The sequence below is a fragment of the Hakea prostrata genome, chromosome 10 (genome assembly GCF_041222555.1).
Source record: "Hakea prostrata isolate BN-2017 chromosome 10, UWA_Hpros_2, whole genome shotgun sequence".
Classification (NCBI taxonomy): Eukaryota; Viridiplantae; Streptophyta; class Magnoliopsida; order Proteales; family Proteaceae; genus Hakea; species Hakea prostrata.
This window is the reverse complement of record NC_142609.1, coordinates 36,673,364-36,694,196: the sequence shown is the minus strand read 5'-3', so window position 1 is coordinate 36,694,196 and position 20,833 is coordinate 36,673,364. Positions and strand designations below refer to the sequence as shown.

The following is a 20,833-nucleotide window of genomic DNA, read 5'->3' as shown; positions in this document are numbered from 1 at the left end:
GACACCCTGTTTGTTTTCAATGAAGAAGTGAAGTGAATGATATTTGACTTAGAAGTTTGACCACCTAACCCTAATCTAGACACCCTATTTGTTTTAGATGAAGAAGTGAAGTGAATGATGTTTGACTTGAAAGTTGGACCTTAAGTTCAGTGTTGATATCTTTGGAAGGTCCCAGGAAATCAGGTTAGACATTTCCTTAAGTTGGTTGAAGGCCCAAGTGTTGGTTTTGACCTTGGAGATCCAAAATTTAGCAAGCTAGGAAAGGGGGACCCTTTGGTCGATCCTCCCTTGGTCAATACCATCGACCAAAGAAACTCAAGAAATAGAATTGTCTAATTTGGAAATTTTGGATCCTAGATCTCTATATATATGCAACCTCGGTCTAAACCTAAATATTTTGCCTCTTATCTATTGGAGAACGTGGGAAGAACCCTAGAGCCTCCTCCTAAAGCCAAGGAAAATCCCCAAGCATTCAACCAAGGATTCCCTCTTTCATTACTCTTCTTCAAGGTTAGTATTCAATCTCCTTCTTCTTTGATCTACTCTCTCTTAGGCACTATGACAAGGTGGTTGCAAACGTCCCTTCCAATTATTTTATTTTATTTTTATTAAATTTACTATTACAATAATAAAAAATTCACGCTGATTTTAAGTTTTGAGAGTTCTACCATCTCTGAATTATTTTGTCAGACTACATATGGCCCCACAAAAATGTGTTAGGCGGTCGGTGAGTCAACTCGCTAAGCAAAACCCGATAGCGGCTCGTTTAAGCCTGATTACGGTACCTTGATTGGCCGCAAACCGATGGCCCGATATGTCCCGATACGGGATCGAACAGATACTAGGCAACCAAGCAAGCCATAGTAGGTCTAATCTTTTTGGACCGACAGACTTGATTAGTCCAATCGTAACCGGACCGGCCCGACCAATTGACACCCCTGTCACGAGAGTCCTTCGACAAGAAGGAGCTGCGACGAGAGAGAGTGCTTCGACGAGAGTGAGCAGCGACGACAGAGAGCTGAGATCCCAAATTCGTTACTGGTATGTCGATCTTCGAACTCTCTTTCAGTCTCCTTCGAACTGTCGAATAGTTTAGGGTTTACTTTTGTTGGTCTCCTCTTGAACGAAGTTCTTTGTTCTGTCCCATCGCAGAACGAACGGTTTAGGGTTATATGTCCCCAAATCTGTGTCTTATTGGCTTGTTTCTGTTCTGATTTAGGCTTTCTTGGCTTATTTGTTGTTATTTTTTCCCCTTTCTTTGGGGAAATGTCTTTTCAAATATACACTGTATTACTTTTTCCATAATTTCTAGTCAGGTAGGAATTTGTGCATACCTTTCGATTATTCAATCCTTATTTCTTGCTTAATAAACCTAGAGAGTAGTTTCTAGATTCATCATGCCTCCCATCGTCTGTGACTCGATTCAGACTAAATTATTGATAGAGATTTTGATCATGGGATTCCTATTTTCAGTATGCTATAGTAGATTCATCTGTTTCTAGCTTGTATATTAATAGAATTGACTATCAAAACAAATGATATTCTTATATTGGATATGCCTGATTCATAAACTATACCAGATTGATCCGGTAATTTGGTAGTTGAACTTTCAAATGCGTGCATCAACTCGATTCTGATCAAGATTCCTGGCTTCAGTGGTAAAACTTCAAAATGGAAAGAAAGAGTAGTGAGCATAAAGTAGTCATTTAAATAACTTGGATTGGTCTGAGCTCTTTGCTTCACCTAATTCTAAGTTTGAATGGTCTGTGATCTCTTTGCTCACTCGAAATTTTGATCATGGGATTCTTATTTTTAGTACACTATAGTAGATTCCTCTGTTTCTAGCTTGTATCTTGAATCGTAGTGACAATCAAAACAGATGACACTCACAAATTGGATATGCCAGAATCAAAATTACACCAGATTTAATCAAGATTCTTTACTTGATTAAATTCGCATGAATTTGGAGTTACTATAGTTGTTAGAAACACCGATATCACTATTAAATTCATGTTTGAATATTCTAATTTGAAATGGAGAATTACAGTTTTGTATAACTGAATATTGTCAGATATATTTGGATTGGTCTGGACTAGTTTCTTTTCTTTTTCTTCTTCCTCTATGCCCCACTATCTTGGGTGGTTGAGGGGGTTATGGTTGTTTGCACATGATCATGTTTCTCTCGAAATAATTGTAATTCAGTTTTAGATTTTGGTTGTGAAACAATGAAGAGTAGTTTGCTGGTTACAAAGCATCTCTATAACATTGAATGATATGTTCTTGTGGATGTTGCTGTTAGTTGCTCTAATCCAACAGAAACAACTAAAATAAGTTTGCAACATGCTCCTAGGCTTCCATATAGACAATGTTTTTGTTCTATGGAAAACATCATTAGAAAAAAAGAAAAGAAAAGAAAAAAAACCGAAGCAACCTTTTGGTACTTTGAACCACTTGAAAGGGTATTCCTTCTAACCAACGTGGATGATTGTTCGCTCTACCTTTTCCTCTCTCAGCCAAACAAAATCCCTTTGCTTCTTCCCATCCTCTGCAACCTGCAATTCTGCAAATCTCTCTTTCCTCTCTCTCGCGCGCGTGCGCTTCAATTCCGTTCCAAATTTAGGGAAAAAGTGAAGGAACGGGAACTGTTTTCAGCAAGGATCAGGCAAGATGATGCATATGACCTTCTACTGGGGTAAGAATGTTACCGTGCTCACTGATTTGCGAAAGATCAATTCATGGACGAGTCACGGTCTGACAATACTCGCTTACTTGGTGATGGGTCTAATTTTGGGTTTGGTGTTACCTGAATTGAGAGAGAGAGAGATGACCTTCTACTGGGGTAAGAATGTTACCGTGCTCACTGATTTGCGAAAGATCAATTCATGGACGAGTCACGGTCTGACAATACTCGCTTACTTGGTGATGGGTCTAATTTTGGGTTTGGTGTTACCTGAATTGAGAGAGAGAGAGTATTAAATTCTTCACTATTAGTATTCATTTAAGACCAGACAATTGACTGAAAAATTGATTACATAAACAAATCAGCATTGAAGGAACACTTGGAGTTGTCGTGGAATAGAGCCCCATGACCTGGGTTGGAGACTTCTAATTTTCTGCAATTCCAGGACTTCTTCACTCGCCTGCGGCAGCCTTTGAAGAACCTCCAAACAAGTGATCTTCTTCAACAACTCTTCAAGTCTGTTCAGCAAACCTCATCCCCTTCCCCAACCCTAATACCCCTCTAACCCTTGTGCAAGATCTGAAAATATTCCCCATAGCTTGTACAGACTTGTTTTGATCTAGTCTTTAGACTGCTATGTTCATGTGGTTTTACTGAATAGTACATTTACTGTACTTGGTGTCTGTTAGGGCCCTGGGATAAGAAAATGAGTGAGGGGAGAGTTACCATAACTAACAAAGAGGGATTATAAATAGAGGGAAATATGTGAGGAAGGGTCTCGGGTGTTTTGTGTAAGGTTTGGGCAGCCTTTGGCTGACGGCACCTTGAGGTGTAGGGGGTGACTGGCACCGTCAAAACCAGGTCCATCTTTAGTTTCTTGCTATAATTCTCATTCAAGTAATTCAGATTTTAGTCCAGTAGTTGAATCTTATTAGTATTTCTATTGTTCGATATGCGGGTTCCTAACAGTGTCTCTGTGTGTTGTCGGTGTCAGACTCTACTCCACAGTTCACATGGTGGACATCAGTGGACTGCGGAATTTATAATTAGTTTCAATTCAAATTATCATGTTTCTTCTGATGGTCGTTTCTTCCCACTGTATCTGTGCAAATTTCTGAATCCTTACCTGTTGAGATATTCTTGTTCAACTCTAGAACTCTCAAGCTCGTGTCAAGATGATTTCATTGGTGAACCATATGATTAAGTGGCTGATGTGAACCAGGATCTAGGGTTTGGCTAATTGATGTAATGCTTGCCCTATGGTTGTGGGTTTTTACTTGTTTTTATAGGTGCTAGGGTTAGGTAAGGGTCAGAGTTAGGTTTGCCCAGGCTTAGGGGTTTGGGGTTTGAGGAATTAGGTCTTAGAACCTTGCTGTCCTGAAATTTCAGAGTTGAAAATTTTGATTTAGGTTTTTGAATTTAGGGTTTGAAGAATTCTAGTGTTAGGGTTTTCTAATAGGAACGTAAATTGCAGAATTTCTAGGGTTTAGGATTAGGAAGGGGACTGGTTTCTAGGATTGACGATTGGGGGTGGGATCAAAATTCAATAGGCGAGGGGTTTGGGTAAAAGGATTAGGTTCCTATTAGTCCTGGAATACTTGCTGCACTGCTGTTAATTTTCTGGAAAATCCAGAAGTGCCACAAGCAGGAAAAGAAGAAAAGAGGAAGAAAGGGTAAGGGGAAAGGGCTGGGATTATAATCTAGGGTTAGGGGAGGGTAGGGGATTATGTATAAGGGATGTGGGTGGGTTCCTAAGGCTGCCACAGGGTTTGGGAAGGGCTGGGATTGACCTACGATGGAGGGGTGAGGCTGGGATGTAGAGAACTAGGGTTTAAGGGAAGGGGGAAAATTGCGGGTGAGAAGGAGAAAGGGAATGGTGCTGGGATGGTGGAGAGGGCTTGTACTTACTTGGGATTTGAAGAAGAATGCTGAACTTGAAGAATTTCTGCAGAATTTAATACTTTTGAAGTTTCCTTAGGACCCCTCTAGGGAACCCATGACCTCTCTTCCTTGTCTTCAAAAGTCAATCAATATTTTATTCATTAATCAACTTGCTGATTACAATGCTAGAACCTTATTTATTGCTTATTGAAAGAAATTTAACAAGGACTCTAACTTGCAATGCAAATCAAATTGAAACTCCTAATTGACTAGGACTTTAACTGACACAAGGAACCTTCATAACTTACTCTAGAAGAATCCAATTTGAATTCTAAGAGTAGATATGGTTTCCTTGCAAGGAGTAGGACAACTCTAAACGACTCCTTCACAACTTAGGAATCCAACTCTAACCAGGACTCTTCAATAAGTTGATAGTTGAGGACTAAATTCAAAAACAAAAATAGATATAGGGTCCCACAAACAGAATATGATGTAACCAGGTCAGCAGGCGAAAGATAGCTGGAAAATTGGGCTGAAAACAGCCCCCAGGCCATGTACCAGCTATGGCTGGCTGAATGCCCTAAGGGGTATTTTGGTCACATTCACACCCCTATTTGGGGTCTCATGGGTCCTGTTATTTTCCTTGAGTTCTGGAGTCAGGAGTTAAATTCTCCTTTTTAGTTTTCAAGTTGATTATGTCATGGTCAAGTTTTTCGAGACTCTTACTCCATGAGGGAGTCCCAATTGGAATCAATTTTAACGTGAGATTTCTTCTGGATAGTTGCTATTTTATTTGGTTATTTTTGTGGTCCTTAAGAGACCCCTCTTTTAAGTTGTTAGTTGAGTTTTTAAGGGATTTTCAATCCTAATTGATTCCCTAATTGGGTTCCAAGTTGTTAGTTAGAATTCAAGGCTAGTCTCTCCGTCATTGTAAGAGGCTATATAAGGGCCCCCACACCTTGTATGAAAATTAGACTGGATTAATAAAATTGAGCATGAAGTCGAACTTGTGGGTTCCAAGGAGGATCCCCATGGCTGAGTGTCAAGATTCTTCTTCTTCAACTTCGCTTTCTTGCAGCAGACTAGTGAGAGATTCTACAGCAACCTAGGATTCTACCAGTCCACTCCCTTAATAAGTGAAGAACCAGACCCTTCCTACTGCCATTCACTCCCTAACCCCTGCACAACCACTTGACCCCTCCCTCTTGTTCCCTCCCACCTGCAACCCTTTCCCAACACATTCCCTCCTCTTCCTACTTCCTTTCCCCTCTTGGTCTTGTGGCAGCTAGGAAATTTCAGAAAAGAAAAAAGAAAGAAAGAGAGAGGAAAAAAAAAGAAAGACCGAGAAAGAAGAAAGAAGATTCAAGTATCAGTCCAGATTGACCCAAGACCCAACCACAAGATTTCCAACTCCCCTTTCACTAGCCGCTAACTTCCCGTTCCCATCCCATCCTACCTAGGGTGATATTTGGATAATTGTAAACCATAAATTCCCCAATCCACCACCCCATATATGATTTTGTTAAAACCCTAATCTTCCCTAATTCTTTACATACCCAAGATAGGATTTTCTCAACTAAACCCAACCCATCTAGGGATCTTTGTTAACCCAAACTTTTCCCATTTCTTCACCAAAACCATCCCATCTGAGATATAACTAAACCCTAACCTTTCCGATTCCGTCCCATACCTATTCTTTTCTCAATTCCCATCTCTTGTGGGTTACTAAAACTTGAATAAATTTCCCACGGATCGATTATTTGTTAGCTGGTTCAATAGGAGAGGGTCCTGAAGAGTGACCCAGAACCTGGGTTACATCACACTGGACCTAACTAAACCCTAAGTGGAATCAATCGAAGTATATTAAAACTACCAAAATACCCCTATGCTGGCCAAAATTCCTTGGGTTGCTGGTAGGCCCTAGGGTATTGGTAACCTCCCTGGGCCCTTGTTAGGTGGTCCTGGATCTGGTTCACATCACTGGCTCTGATCTTTGTAAAAGATCTCTTTTTTATTCTTGAAAGATTTATCTGGTTAGTCATTTTTCAAGAGCTTATTGCTTTGTATGTGTTTGAGGGTTGATGTTTTTATTCTGTAGACTGGGTTGCAACCTGCCTGCGAAGGGTTGTGAAAAGCCTGTGTGCTAATTTTTAGGGTTTATGTTGAGGTAATAATGGAAGTCTGTGTCTCATGATTTATTTATAATTTTAAAACCAGAGGTGTGTGGAAGAGATTGTTACCCTTTCTCCATTGTTAGTGAAAGCAGCACTCATTTCTTTGTGCACACAACCACTTGCCAATTTGCATGAATTTTTGTGTTGTTATCGTGTTATTGTTTTCTCTCTCTCTTTTCGTGGTGTTTCCTGAAAGTGACAAGATTTTCATTGAATTGTTTTGGCAGAGTACGTATGAAAAATATGCCACACAAAAGTTGTAAACTTAAGTACCTTTTCATAGTTTCACATTTCGTCATGTAGGATAGATCATTGCTTTGAAGATGAGCCAAGTGCTTTAACCTCTAACCTGCTGCTGTGTGTTTGGTAGACCTAGTGTCAGATGTCAGACACAAATATGGAGGATGTGAAGGTGCAGGAGAACACTGAAAATACACTTGAAGGACAACCTCATGAAGGGTTATCCATGGAGGCCCCCCAGCATGTGGACAAGAATGAGGAGAATTCAATGCCTTCAACCAAGCAAGAGGTGCTTTTATGTTTTAGTTTCACTATTTTAAGATTGTATCACTTATTATTTTTGCATAGAGGAAATTGCTAGTGATGCAATTGTAGTAGTTCCCCTTTAAAAATAGAAACGACTGCAACCCCCTCCATTCTTCTGGTGTAGCTGTGTAAGTCATAGTGCTGCACTTACAATTTAATACATGTGGGCACTTTCTTGTGCAGGGAATCCATTTTCTTTGTTAATTGTTATAACACTTGGCAGTTGTGTTCTTCATGGTGTACTATCATGTTCTAATTCACCTGGCTGGGGTTGTTAGGGGTTTTATCATTGATGTTGCTTTCTGCAGGAAGAAACAATCAAGAAAAAGTATGGAGGAATGTTGCCCAGAAAGCCTCCACTTATATCCAAGGTTATTTATTTGCTTATGTCTATTTTTTATATCAATAAGTCTGGGGAGCTCATCTCACATTTATTATTTTTACTGCTAGGACCATGAGCGGGCTTTCTTTGATTCAGCTGATTGGGCACTGGGAAAGGTATATATCCGGACTCTTTTCTGTGAATTGGTTCCTTTCTGCTGTGGCTAAGGTTTAGTTTGCAAATCAAGTTAAATTACCTTATTCCATCGCCTTTTGTATTTGGACTTCCAATAGCAAGGAGCTCAGAAGCCCAAAGGACCTCTTGAAGCTCTCCGGCCAAAATTACAGGTACTTAATTTCTACTATCTTATGGCATCTTCTTCCTGAATCTTATGCCTTCTGCAGTCTTTGTATTTTTTGAGTCTGACATGATTCTATTTAATAGCTACTCCATGGTATATGACAATAACCATAACTTTATCCCAACTAAATGGAATCGGCTACATGGATCCAAAAGAGGCTTGATTGATGCAGTAGCCTTGGCCTGGCTGGGCAGACATGATCCAGTTTGGAAACGCAGACCACGGATGGACCGAACCCCAGTTTACTCGTCTGGGAAGGGCTGGAATTAGTAATAATATTAATTTTAGTTTATTTTTAGTATAATAGTTGCTTGGGTAGATTATGTAGGATTGTCTTGTTATTTGTTTCTGTTTCTCAGCATTAGCTTAGTATTATTCCAGCTATTCTCCCCCCCCCCCCCCCAAAAAAAAAAAAAAAAAAAAAAAAACAACAACAAAGAGAAGTTTCTATTTTGGAAGCAAGGCTTATTGCCTATTTAGTTTGTACTCATACGAGAAACTCTCAGTTTTGAGTTTTGAAATTTGAATACTGAAAATATAATAGAGAAGCTTTGAGTGTGTGTGTGGATGCTTTTTTCCCCTTCCCTCTTTCCCATTCTCCTAATTCTCTCCATTCAAGTCCACCATTGCAGACCCCATCATAGGTCTGCATTAGTAATAGGTGTGAGTAAGTAATACAAAATAGATGGGGAGTCAAAGACTCTTAAGGAAAAGGAAATAAGTAATGGATCATCTCCTTAGAAGAGGTTGGTAACATGGATCTTTGTGCTCTGAATGACTCTATTTGCGGTCATACCAAGATTGCCTACCACAAGCAAATCTTTCCTTGCTAGTTCTCCAATAGTCATTAAGGTCTGCTCCTATTTCTTTTAACTCCATCAAACCTTACTGGTTCATCTATAGGTCTCCATTGTGCATAACCATACCACATCAAGAGGTTCTCACAAAGTTTTTCTTGTATTAGTGGGATTTGCAATTCGGTTCTAAAACAATCACTCTGATGTGACCCTGGTTTACAGGGCCAGTAAAGGATCCTTTATACAAAAACAGCAGCAATCTAGGGTTCAAATTCCTTGCTGTTTGGGGGTCAATTCTTAAAGGACAGCAGCTGTTTAGGACTTGAAACCCTACTGTTTTGGTCTGGAAGTCAAGGACAGCAGCTAATCTTCACTCAAAACCATGGTTGTCAAGGCAGCAAGGCGACCAAAGCGGTTGGGTCAAAAATTTTCAATACAACTACTTTTAAACTACTTTTTAATAAAACTATTCTCTATAATAAGCTAAACAAACATTTAATAGTCACATTCATCCAAAAAAGAAAGCATTCAAGAATCATAATTATTAAAAGTTAATCCAAAAAAAGAACACAAACATAAGTTCATCTCATCAAACATCATAACAATGACTATGTACTAATAGGGCCAACACAATAAATTAATAGATCTCATTATTCTGATTTCCAAGTCATTGTCCATTTAATGATTCATTGATTCTGTATGCTGAGTATGGCTCATGCTTCATATTCTGTTGCCGATGGGCACAGAGGTCCTCTGTCACTTTGGGCCTCGGAGTTCCTTTGCAATTTGGGTCTCGATTCCGAAATGACTAAGCTATTAAATTTATATACAGCTTTGTACAATAAATTTTGATTTAAAAAAAAAGTTAAGAAAACAATATTATATACAAATATCGAAAAACTGATTGCTTTAGGGTCTAGGCGGCAATAAGGCGACAAAGTGGTAGTGACTAGGCGGGAAAGTGGGAAAAAAGCGCGTCAATTAAGCGGTTCAAAACAAGGTGGTTGAAAAACCGCCTTGCTGCCTAGGAGGCCTCCTAGTGTGCCTAAGCAAACGCTTTGACAACATTTCTCAGAACACAATAAAAATCCTGCCGCAGGGCTGAATTGAGTCCCAGCTGTTGGCTCTAGGTATGGGATAGGTCTAGGGTTAGATCGGGATGGGATTTAAGGTTTGGTTCGGTTAGATTTAGGTCTGAAATTAGAAGGGATTTTCTGTTCTTCAAATGGAACTGTAATTGCAGCAGAAGATCCTTTTAGTTGGCTAGAATCCCTTGAACGAAAATAGATTTTGTGGAATCATATTGAAAATTTGATGATACATTCTGATAGCGAAACAAAAAGTAACGAGCTTATGTTCTTAATTCGAATGGTTGCCTGATCTAATTAGACGTTAAAAATATATTAGTGCCTGACGCGGGAGTGCCGAATCAAAGTAATCAAAGTCACGGCTCTCATTAGAATCTTGAGTTCTATCGAGATTGTCACTCCCACCACCACTGAAATAGCAAAAGCATCGGAGAAGGCAATGAGGCGAGAGTTCAAAGTTGGGCAAAGAAGGATGCCAGCACCAAGAGAGACCTTGAGATAAGGCATTATGCACTTAATGTAAAATATATCTCTTCTTACCATCCCCATAGTGTATGAGATAAATGTATGCATTTCGGTTAGGGCCGTATTCTATGGTTACGATTCTACCCTCGATGTTTCTTTTAATTCCTTTGAAAATCTATTTTACGGTATAGATGCTTATTACCTCCCCCTTTATGCCCTGCAATAATGATTCCTCTGGCATTACAACCTTTACCACAGCGGTGTCCATTGATCAAATTATTTCTTGGATTGGATTTCACTTGACCGTTGAGGGTTCCATTACAAAGTATGAGTGCTGGTAACCCAAAGTCTTGATAATTATCTCTCAGTCTTTTGGTCAGAAAACAATGTCGATGAAGACGTGTAGGTGCACCATTACGCCGGGGGGGGGGATTGTAATTTTCCATGAATTTCCCATTTGTCACTTAAGAAACTTTAGAAACTAGGGTTTTGTATTTTTAAGGTTTTTAAGATTCTTGGTTTCTAAGGTTAGGGTTAGGTTGGGAGTCAAGGGTAGAGGGTTTGTGAGAGGTGCTAGTCCTAAGAGGGTTTAGAATTTGGGTTAAGTGTTAGGGAGATATATAGGGTTTAGGGTTCATGTGAAGACAAGGAAGTGCAGGAAAATTCTGCAACTTCATGGGCTGTATTTGGTTTTAGAGCAGGAAATGGTAAAGAAGAAGGGTGCAATCTAGGGAGGGTAATTTATTTATTTATTTTTTTGGGGGGCGGGGGTAGGGCTTTTAGAACTTATGTGGGAGGGGGTAAGGTGCTGCTGCCCTGAGAAGAAGACAGGAGAGGGGGAGGCTTGCAGTGGGGTTAAGGTAGGGAGAATTGGATTGGGTATATGGGGAGAGGATTGTGCTTACTTGTAGGGAAAGAGCGGGTTGTATGGCTGCTGATTTGATGAGCTACTGAAGTTGCCACAAGCTTGAAAAGATGATTTCTATTTAATTCTTCATAAACTGAATTGATTACAAGAGGTGGGGGCTTTTTTATAGCCTTAGACTTGAGTGAAACCAACTCAATTAAGGAAACCTACTCGGACTCAATTTAGGGAATCCAATTTGGATTAGAACTCCCTTTACAACTCAACAACTTAAAGGACTTTCAAGGCATCTAGAATAAAGAACTCCTAAACAAAGACAACTTGCAAAATTAAACAACAAACTACTAGAAGGAATCCTACTTGAAAATTGGATTCCAACTGGGTCTCCTACATGGACAAGGACTCTTTAATAACTTGGCCAAAAAATCAAACTTAAACGTAGATCCTTACTCCCGGCAGTGTAGACAAACTAACTGATCTGGTGAGACCCCAAGGAGGGGTAAAACGACCAAAATCTCTCTTAGAGCATTCAGCCAGCTCTAGGTGCCGCATGGTCTGGGGGCTGTTTTGGGCCCAAAATACGAGCTACCTTTTACTTGCTGAGCCTGGTTACATCACACTCATTATTCTATATCTCCTAGTCTTGCTTCACATCCTCCTCAATGTTGTCATCTCCACTACTCTCATTTATATTATCCTCTTAACTGCTCTACACTCCATGTCTTATTACTATGCTGTAAAATTTCCGCTTCAGTTTAATTGACATGCCTTTGTCACATAACACTCCTGATGTATCTCTCCATTTCATCCGTCCTACTTGAATTTGGTTGGAAACCTCATCTTCCATATCACCTCTTTGTTGAAGGTGGACCTGAATATCAAAGTGATCACTTTGTGGCATCCCTCCCACCTCAGTTTTACCACTTCATCATCTTCAATGGTTTGATTGTACTTACACATCATATATTCTGTCTTTGAAGTTTGATCTACCTAAGTAAAGCCTCTTGGCTCTAAGCTTGATCTCTATAATTCTAGGTTCACATTAATCCCATCTCATCTATCAAAACAATTTAGTATACACCAAGGGACCTTGTCTTGTATGGTTCTATGTGTCTAGTTAAATCATCCATGATGAGTGCAAACAAATAAGGGCTTTGGGCTAATCCTTGGAGTAACCAATGGTAATTGAAAGCACATTACGTCGGCCGACTGCAGTTCTTACGCTTGCCGTACACCCCTGTAAATATCCATGTACTGTTACCTGAGCTCTCTTCTCTAGGACATCCCAGACGACCTCTCTGGGTACTCTATTATAGGCCTTTTCTAAAAAATTTCCGAGCCCCCTCAAATGGTAGATGGTTTTTGTTGAATCACTCTGATGTCAACCAAGGATGGAATTACTGATCTTATAGCTGTAGATGGTTAGCAGCATTTTTCTAGGGTTTTTGAGCTTGTGACAAAGGAGGATTTCAGATTTTAAGGCCTGCGGCTACGGTTTAAGATGTTGGGTTAGGCTAGGGTTGATGGGGGAGTGAAAAGGGGATGCTGTCCAGGGGTTTTTCTTTGGAATTTCCTTTTTCCAATTATGAATTTTCATGAATTTTCTGCTCTTATGAAATTTCCAGGGTGGGATTACATTGTGCAAGAAAGGGGATGATGATCTAGGGTTCCAGGAGTGGGGAGGCCCGCTGATTGCAGCCAAAGGGTTTAGGGGTGAGGGAGATGCTGTTCCAATAGAGATTTGGGTTTTAGAAGGTTGGAATAGCTTTTTTCTGGAATTTCAGCCTTGGAAGATCCAGAAAATTACTGCCGGTAGGGTGAAGAAGAGGGAGAGCTAGAGGGGCTGGAATTCTGCATGTGCTTGCTATATCTTCTAGGGGAATGTGAAGGAAAATTGAGGAAGACAGTCAAACAAGACTGCTGCAGGGTTTCCTCTTTGGAAACCTACTCCAGTCGATTGAGTCTCTGTGGTTCAACTCTTGCAACTTTATTAATTTTAAAAACTGATTTGTTACTATCTAGGGCTTGAATGTAATAACCAAACAAGAAAGACTCCTAATAGAACTTGATGCTAGAGAGTTCTATTCTAGCACTCCCACTCCAACTCAAACTCCTACTCAACTAATTACAATTTAAATTCAAATAACTAAAAGACTGCCAACAAACTAAGACTTCTTTAGTTAAAAATAGAAGAAGCCCCATCTAACTAGAACTGTTTTGGACAAAAGTGGTTAAACTTTGAAAAATGACAAAAATACTCCCTCTGGATGTGCACGGAAAATGCTGCTGCTTAGTGCTTCTTGTGGCTTCTAATTAAGGGACTGCCTGTTTACATCACTCTCCCTGGCATAAAGCCTATTTCACTTCTTAGCTGGGCTTCCATGAATTTTCCCCAAGTTTCATGTTACTCATTAAAGTTATTGTAGTTCCAGAGATCACCTTTATTCTTATAGATCAGAAGCATGAAGCTCCTTCGAGCATCTATCATGTTTATGTACTCAAAATCTTGTTAAATAGTTTGTTTTACCAAGATGCCCCAATACTCCTCAACTCTTCTACACTGCAATCGGTATCTTATCCAGCTGCTTTACTTACCTTCATCTTTGCAGTGCCTGTATTACTTCGGGTTTGTCAACTCGTTGTAGATGCCCTTGGCACGTTGGCACCTCAAGTTATTCCAATTTACCTTGTATGCTTCTACTTTCAAACATAAGAAATACTTCAAACAGTATTAAATGTAATTGAGCCCTTGCATTTAACTTCAACAGAATATACTCTTAATATTCAACTGGTTATTCTTGTTCTACCTATCAGTGAAGATTTGCACGTTGCTAATTGCTTTGGTAATGCTATACAAGTGAACACACAAACTCACATGCCAACTTTTATCTGTACTTGTTTTCAGCCTTCACCACACCAGCAAGTACGATCTAGACGATCTGTGTATGCGCCATCAGATGATGGTGAAGGTATGTGTATTCAAGAAGTATTCCAGTAAATGACCTTTTCCTTGATAAATGAGATTGCTCACTTGCTCTTTTCCCTGCATAGATGGGGTCAAAAACAGTGCTAATACTGAGGATCAGGATCTGGATCAGGACTCTCATGAATAATTGTTGAGGAGACGCAATGGGTGGGGTATCGGGTGCTTACCTCCGTATCAAAGAATAAGTATTAAGAAGTGGCTGGTTGGTGCCCCTGTTGTTGTAAGGAGGAATTTACCTGGAATCTGTGCTGAGAATTGTGCATCATACTAGTGTCAGTTTCCAGTGCAGTGTACTAAATTGTCTGATCCAAAAATGGTTTATGGATATTTCTTTGAGTTACTGATGGGTCCTGTTATATCTAATCATTCTATCAATAATAAATGCGCATAACATTATTACCTTGATTTGTTATTTTAGGTAGGTTTATTACTTGATTTGTTATTGTAGGTAGGTTAAGTATGAATTTAAGAGGGTTTATGTAGTTTAAAGGTGTAGAAGCAGATTACCAGTTTAGTAGGTATAGCACACACTTTATTTGATAACATGGAATTGGAGACATTATTCCCTTGTTTTTATTCCCACCAAGAAGAAAACTACTACTTGATTTCCCTAGTGGTAATATCGATAATAAAACAACATAAAACTGTGTAAGGGAAACTTCCTCAGATTTGGGTTGCTGACTCCTTGCTTTTTCAGGGTAAGAAGGGGTAGAGAAAATGCCTCGAGCCAATGTCTGAGTACCAGGCGCTACGGCGCTGAAATAATCCATGCCATACTTCTAGGAAAAGCTCGAACGACCTTCAACAAAAGGGTACCTGTACCCGAAACAGACACAGATGGGTAGGTAGAGAATACGTATAGACAACTCTCTCTAAGAAACTCGGCAAAATAGGCCCGTAACTTCGGGAGAAGGGGTGCCTCCTCACAAAGGGGGTCGCAGTGACCAGGCCCGGGTGATTGTTTACCAAAAAACACAGGTCTGGTGAAAATTTAATTCCATGAATTTGGAAACCTAGAGAATGATACAGTTTGTCACAGGTTGGAAGATGGATTCAAGAGAATCAACTGAATCCTATGATGTCTGTGATGGATCTAATCTGTGTTTGAGTCCCGGGGCTCCTGTGGTCATGCATTTAGGGGCCAATAAGAGCAAAATATAAAGTTATGAGAACACCAGTTTCAATTCCTAGGGAAATAGAAGATGCAGTTTGGTTGCTCTTATGATGTGAAACCTGTGGAGATTACAAATGACTTGTGATTCCAGTAAGTACCCATATACAAAATTCTGAAGAAATACTGGGATCCCATGAAGGGGAGGAAGTTGAACTTACATTACATCTATCGTTTGAACGAAGGTCTGTCATGTTTGCTCAATCCTTCTATGTCATATGTGCTTCACATTCTCTGCAATGTGCAACGTAAAAGTGAAGGGAGAGATGATGATTGTGATAGGCGTGAAGTTGGATCTCATTTTTCAAAGAGAAATAATAGGAACTACATAATAAATAGGGTTTGAAACGGTCAATAGGTATCCACTAATAGGGATGTAAATGGATAACTACTAATAGGATGCGGTCCTGCAGATATGCTATACTCATTTCTTACACGATTAAATTATCTGATTAAGCTACTAATTTGAATTTTATTTTTGTAATTTTTTACTTGAGATATGTGACTATTTTTTTCTAGATTTCCTACAAAATAATTACTAAAGTTGTTAAATTCTTAAATTTTGAACCCAGCATTTACAAAAAAAAATGGTAAAGATATCAACAGATAGTCAAAAACTTGTATCAAATCTGTATTTATCCCTATTTAGAACAATCTAATTAAGAAAATAACTATCTAATTATCATCTGAATCGACTAAATCTGTCCGAAAACCTATAAAATATTATCCGAATCCGTCAGAATATAATAGGATGTGGATATGGTATTACCACTATCCAATCCGAATCCGATCCGTTTATACCCCTACCCACTAATAACTAAACTACTTCCCATCAATTTATGTAGACTTTTTTTTTTTTTTTTCTTTTCCTTTTTTGGGTGACATGGATCCTTAACCATCAATTAAGCGTCTATTAATTCGAATAAAAAGAGTTGTATGATAAGTTGATGTAGGTGTGAAATAGGATTATATAGACCAATGAATTTACCAAAAAATGAATGGACAACCTAGATCAATTAAAATACATATGTCCAAATAACTATATGGCAAGTCTTTGAAAGAAAGAATTAGGACAATTTTTATATAATAGTACTAATGAAATTCTGCATTACATGTATTTGTTTGTTTTCCAACATGTAGTTTTTTCTTTTCTTTTTTCCTGGTTTGGGACATATCAATGATTATTATCTTTCTACTTGCTTTATTATCGGAAGTTTTCTATGAGACTTGAATTCCACAACATAGTCATCAGCCAAGTGATGTCACCCTTTTGTGGCACAGATGCTTCTCTGCGCTGGGAATTGCGATTCCTCCAATGGTAGCTTATCACCCACCATCTTTTCTCTTCAAGGCAAGGTCTGAGCTCCTCATGGGTAGGGGGTTGCAGAATAGTTTGAAGGTTTTCCATAAAATTTCAAAGCTAGATTTCTTTGTTTGCATGGTGGATTTTAATACTATATACCCTAGGTTGTAGAGGAAAAATAAAATGGAGGAAGGCTACAATCTTCATGACAATAAATAATCTGATCCATATGGTTTTTTCAATGACTTGGTCTATACAAATGTAAGAGACTCGTTGTTAATGCGACTTACAGGGGGTGGGTGGGCAAATAGGTTGCAACTAGTGAATTAGCCTAATTTTTAGGTTTAATTGTAAATTTAAGATTAATTAATAAATTATGAAAGTAAACAATTGCAATCAACCACAAACCAAAGATTTTATACTTGTTCGACTTTATAAGTCTACATCCACTCTTCTCTTGGCCTTAAAAGAGATTGGTGATTTTCTTTCAATACAATGTATAGATAATCAAATCTTTACAAATCTTATTGGTCAAGGGCAAGAGCACTCCTTATAATATTTGTTCTAAATAGGGTAATAGCACTCCTAACCAATTCTAATCAATCCTAGACTAGAATTGAAACAACAAATTATAAGAGATGAAAGAATATTACTTAACAAGGGTTGTGACATTTTACCCTTAGAGTGAGTATGATGCAAGTGAGATGCATGTTCAAATATGAATGATACGCACCACCAATGAAACCCAAAAGCCTTCAATCATGTCAAGCTTGGCTGCAATGAGCTTGCTTAAACACCTTAGTATGTTCTTCAAGGATGAAAGAATGTGAGAAGCAATAACAAGTTAGTCTTTGATAAATTTGAGAGTTTGAGAGTGATGTGGAGCAATTAATCAATTGGCAAGGTAAAAGCTCTCAAATGTGGGTGGTTAGGTTATAAAGATGACATTCAATTACTTGGCCCAATCACCCAACAATTATAATTTAACGGTCAAATTTTAGTCAAGATGCATACCTTTTGGTCAGATGATGTACAATCATTTAAAAACTAGCCGTTGGGCTATTCTAACTGAGATAGCTGACTGTCTGATTTAGATAGCGTGTCGTCCAGACCGAGTAGTTCATTTGAGCCACTCATATACAATCACAAGGCGCGTTGTTGGACACTCCGCCTGCTCAGACGGTGCGTCATCTAGAGATTGATGGAATTGAACGGGAATTTAGTCTTTCTAGCCAACTCTATGTCCACACACACTCTCGTAACATATCCTAAGTCAGTCTATTGACTGATGCACATAATTTTGATGCAAATTAGTACAATTACATTTGTATGTGCAAAAAGGTGTCCTAGGCCCTAGTTTGTTAAGTCTTCTTGCTCAAGCTTGAGTTGACTTTCATCGATGTTCTTGAGTCGTTTTGGCTCCATTCTTCATGCTCATCTCGACTTAGGCTTCATGTCCACCTTGACTTGATATTTGCCTTAACTTGAGCTTGGGCATCCGGTGTTGAGTTGGATTTGGTCTATTTGCTCTCATATTGAACTAGACACATATAATCAATATTATCATTAGTGCTTTGTGTTTGTTATCATCAAAGTTCATGAAGGCTGATGTGACAATGCTGACATGACAGTTTTCCGACACTTGAAAAGTGGTTGACTATCTTGAAGAATAAACATTGTGATTCAGAAACCTAAATAGTGGCAAGCTCTTAAAGATAAGGAAATTCAAGCAACGATAAGGCCTAGTGCCATGGCTTCAGAGGGTAAAAAAATTTATAGAAGAAACAATCTGAGATGCTACTTCTATAATTTATGATTGTTATGTGTTATATTATTAATCCTCTAAACCTGCATCTTCCATTCAATACCAAACAAATAAATAGCATATAAGAGCCACAACTACAACTATAAGAAAGAAAGGGTAGTGATTCACCAACATTCACTTGCTTTTCTTGTGTGCAAGAGAAGAGTGGACCACTTCTCCACTGTCTTCTTTTCATCTCTCCTTCCCCATACCTTATCAAAGCTGCTGAACAAAGATTCTTCTCTTTGTTGATATAACATAGGTAATGCCTTCAAATCTCATTAACTTCTTATCAAGTTTAAGAATCGTTTCATTTTGAGTAACAGGTAAATTGTTGCAATCGCTAAGGACTCCTCTTATCCAAGTCATTGTGACAGAACCAACAACCAATTATTAACCATTTGAGGATTACTCAAAACCATCATAACAAGTGGCTGTTCATGCAAGGCCTATTTTAATCTTTTGGCCATAAAATGACACTTGGATATATCCAGAATAGGAACTTCAGTATAGGACAGAATGATAAATAACTAATAATTAAATCATCTAGTGGTTATTTCTTTTGTTTTTGCGGTGACAAGTAATTTGCCATATTGGAATTATTGTTTTCTGGAAGATTAATCATCTCAAAACTAGTAATTCCAAAAGCTCAAGTTGTTAAGAAAGAGCCACAACAATGTATACAAATAACTCCCCTTCTCCCAAAACACACACACACCCCAATAAAAACCCAACCCATGGCTTTACTGGGGAAACTATTGCTTGGCAAAGAGGGCACAATGTTGGAAGACACAACAATTTATAGCACAAAACCCTTACACTTACTAGGTGTCAAGCATCAAGCATCCTTAATACTCTAGTACCATGTCACAATCACTTTCCCAAATGTCTTGAGGTGCTAAGAACCCCAACGGGTATATATAAGTTAGTAAATAACAGATAGTGAGATATAAATTTTCAAGGCTTTAGCCCCCTGCTTATTAATAAACTCTTTATTTATCCACAGGATTGGGGTATTTTAATACAAAAAGAAAAGCGATATATTTATGGTTATTGTGTCATTGTGCTCATTTTAATAGTGAGGAAAATCAACAAAATCTAATCCCCCATTGTTGCTAGGTCTTACTTTTCTAAACAAAAAACACATAACATGTTATGAGACCCCAAATGAATCATGCATTCTATAGAAACTAAGCCTACCCTAACAATGTTAATAAACTAATAATGCAGGGTGCAACCTCTCACGGGGAGGTCTTGGGTTCACACCCATTTGGCGGCATTAATATTCTCATTCCCAACCCGGTACATAGGAAACTCTTAATAAAAAAAAAAAATAATAATAATAATAATAATGCAGGGTGAAACTCTGGCGTAGACAAATTGGTATTTAACAATTTAGGACAGGGCTAAGACCAATGCCCCTCTTGATTTAGTTTAGATTTTAAACCAACTTCTGAAGTTGTATACATAAAGGATTCTTTGATAGGTAAAGAGAGCATTGTCAGACCATTTCTATGCTTTTTGTTTTACCATTTCCTCCTTTTCGAATATGGAAATAGATTGTTCAACATCATGGCATATTTGGAAATGGCCACACCCCGGAAGCCTAAGAAATAGTTCATCTAGATAAAGAGGCAGAGGCATTTTGTCAGTAGTTTTCTATATGCCTCTTATTTGCTTATTCATTTTTTTCTTTTTTCCCCTTAATTATCATGACGTGTGTTCTTGATTTTTTTTCTTCTTTTTCTTCCCTCCACTCAATTTTTTTTGGTATTCATTTATTTGTAGTCATATTTTTTATTTACTCTTTTTTATTTTCCTTTCTCCTTTTGTTGTGAGTTTTGGTTATAAAGAAGTGTAAAAAAAAAAAAAAAATAGAAGGAGAAACTTCTGATGGATAGAATTTAATTGTAGGAAAAAAAGATTGGGTGATATTGGGGTGGGACTTGTGACCCGGGGAAAGAATGTGAATGATTTTCTAATATTTATCATACAAGTATTTGAAAGTATGTATTTTGATTTTTCCTGTATCGTAGCAAATATTTCATTATGCAAAATTGTCATATTTATTTTATATAAAGGCTTCTCGTATAGACCTACTCTCGAATAGTTGTATGATAAGTCATTGTAGTTGTGAACTAGGATTATACAGACAAATGAAAAATTTATTAAAAAGCGAATGAACAACTTTTTCCCAAACAATAATTAAAATACATACTTCTTTTTTTTGGTAAAAAAAATACGTAATTCTAAATAACTATATAATAAGTCTTTATAGGAAAGGAATTGGACAATTTTGTCTAATAAAAGATTTTGCCAATAATAAAAATCATACTTCTATATAATAGTAGTATAGTAATAAATATGTTGTGATATGATATTTTACATAA

At 38.1% G+C, this 20,833-nt stretch overlaps 1 protein-coding gene across 1 annotated transcript; it reads left to right on the top strand.

Moving 5' to 3' along the window:
* The first annotated feature begins 910 nt into the window (after positions 1-910).
* On the top strand, positions 911-14,636 carry LOC149002697 (uncharacterized). The gene is made up of 7 exons (XM_089137731.1): positions 911-1,041; positions 7,106-7,264; positions 7,590-7,652; positions 7,732-7,779; positions 7,897-7,950; positions 14,085-14,148; positions 14,231-14,636. The coding sequence occupies exons 2-7, from the start codon at positions 7,118-7,120 to the stop codon at positions 14,290-14,292; spliced, it is 438 nt and encodes a 145-aa protein (XP_088993857.1). The 5' UTR covers positions 911-1,041; positions 7,106-7,117; the 3' UTR covers positions 14,293-14,636.
* Positions 14,637-20,833: the final 6,197 nt, after the last annotated feature.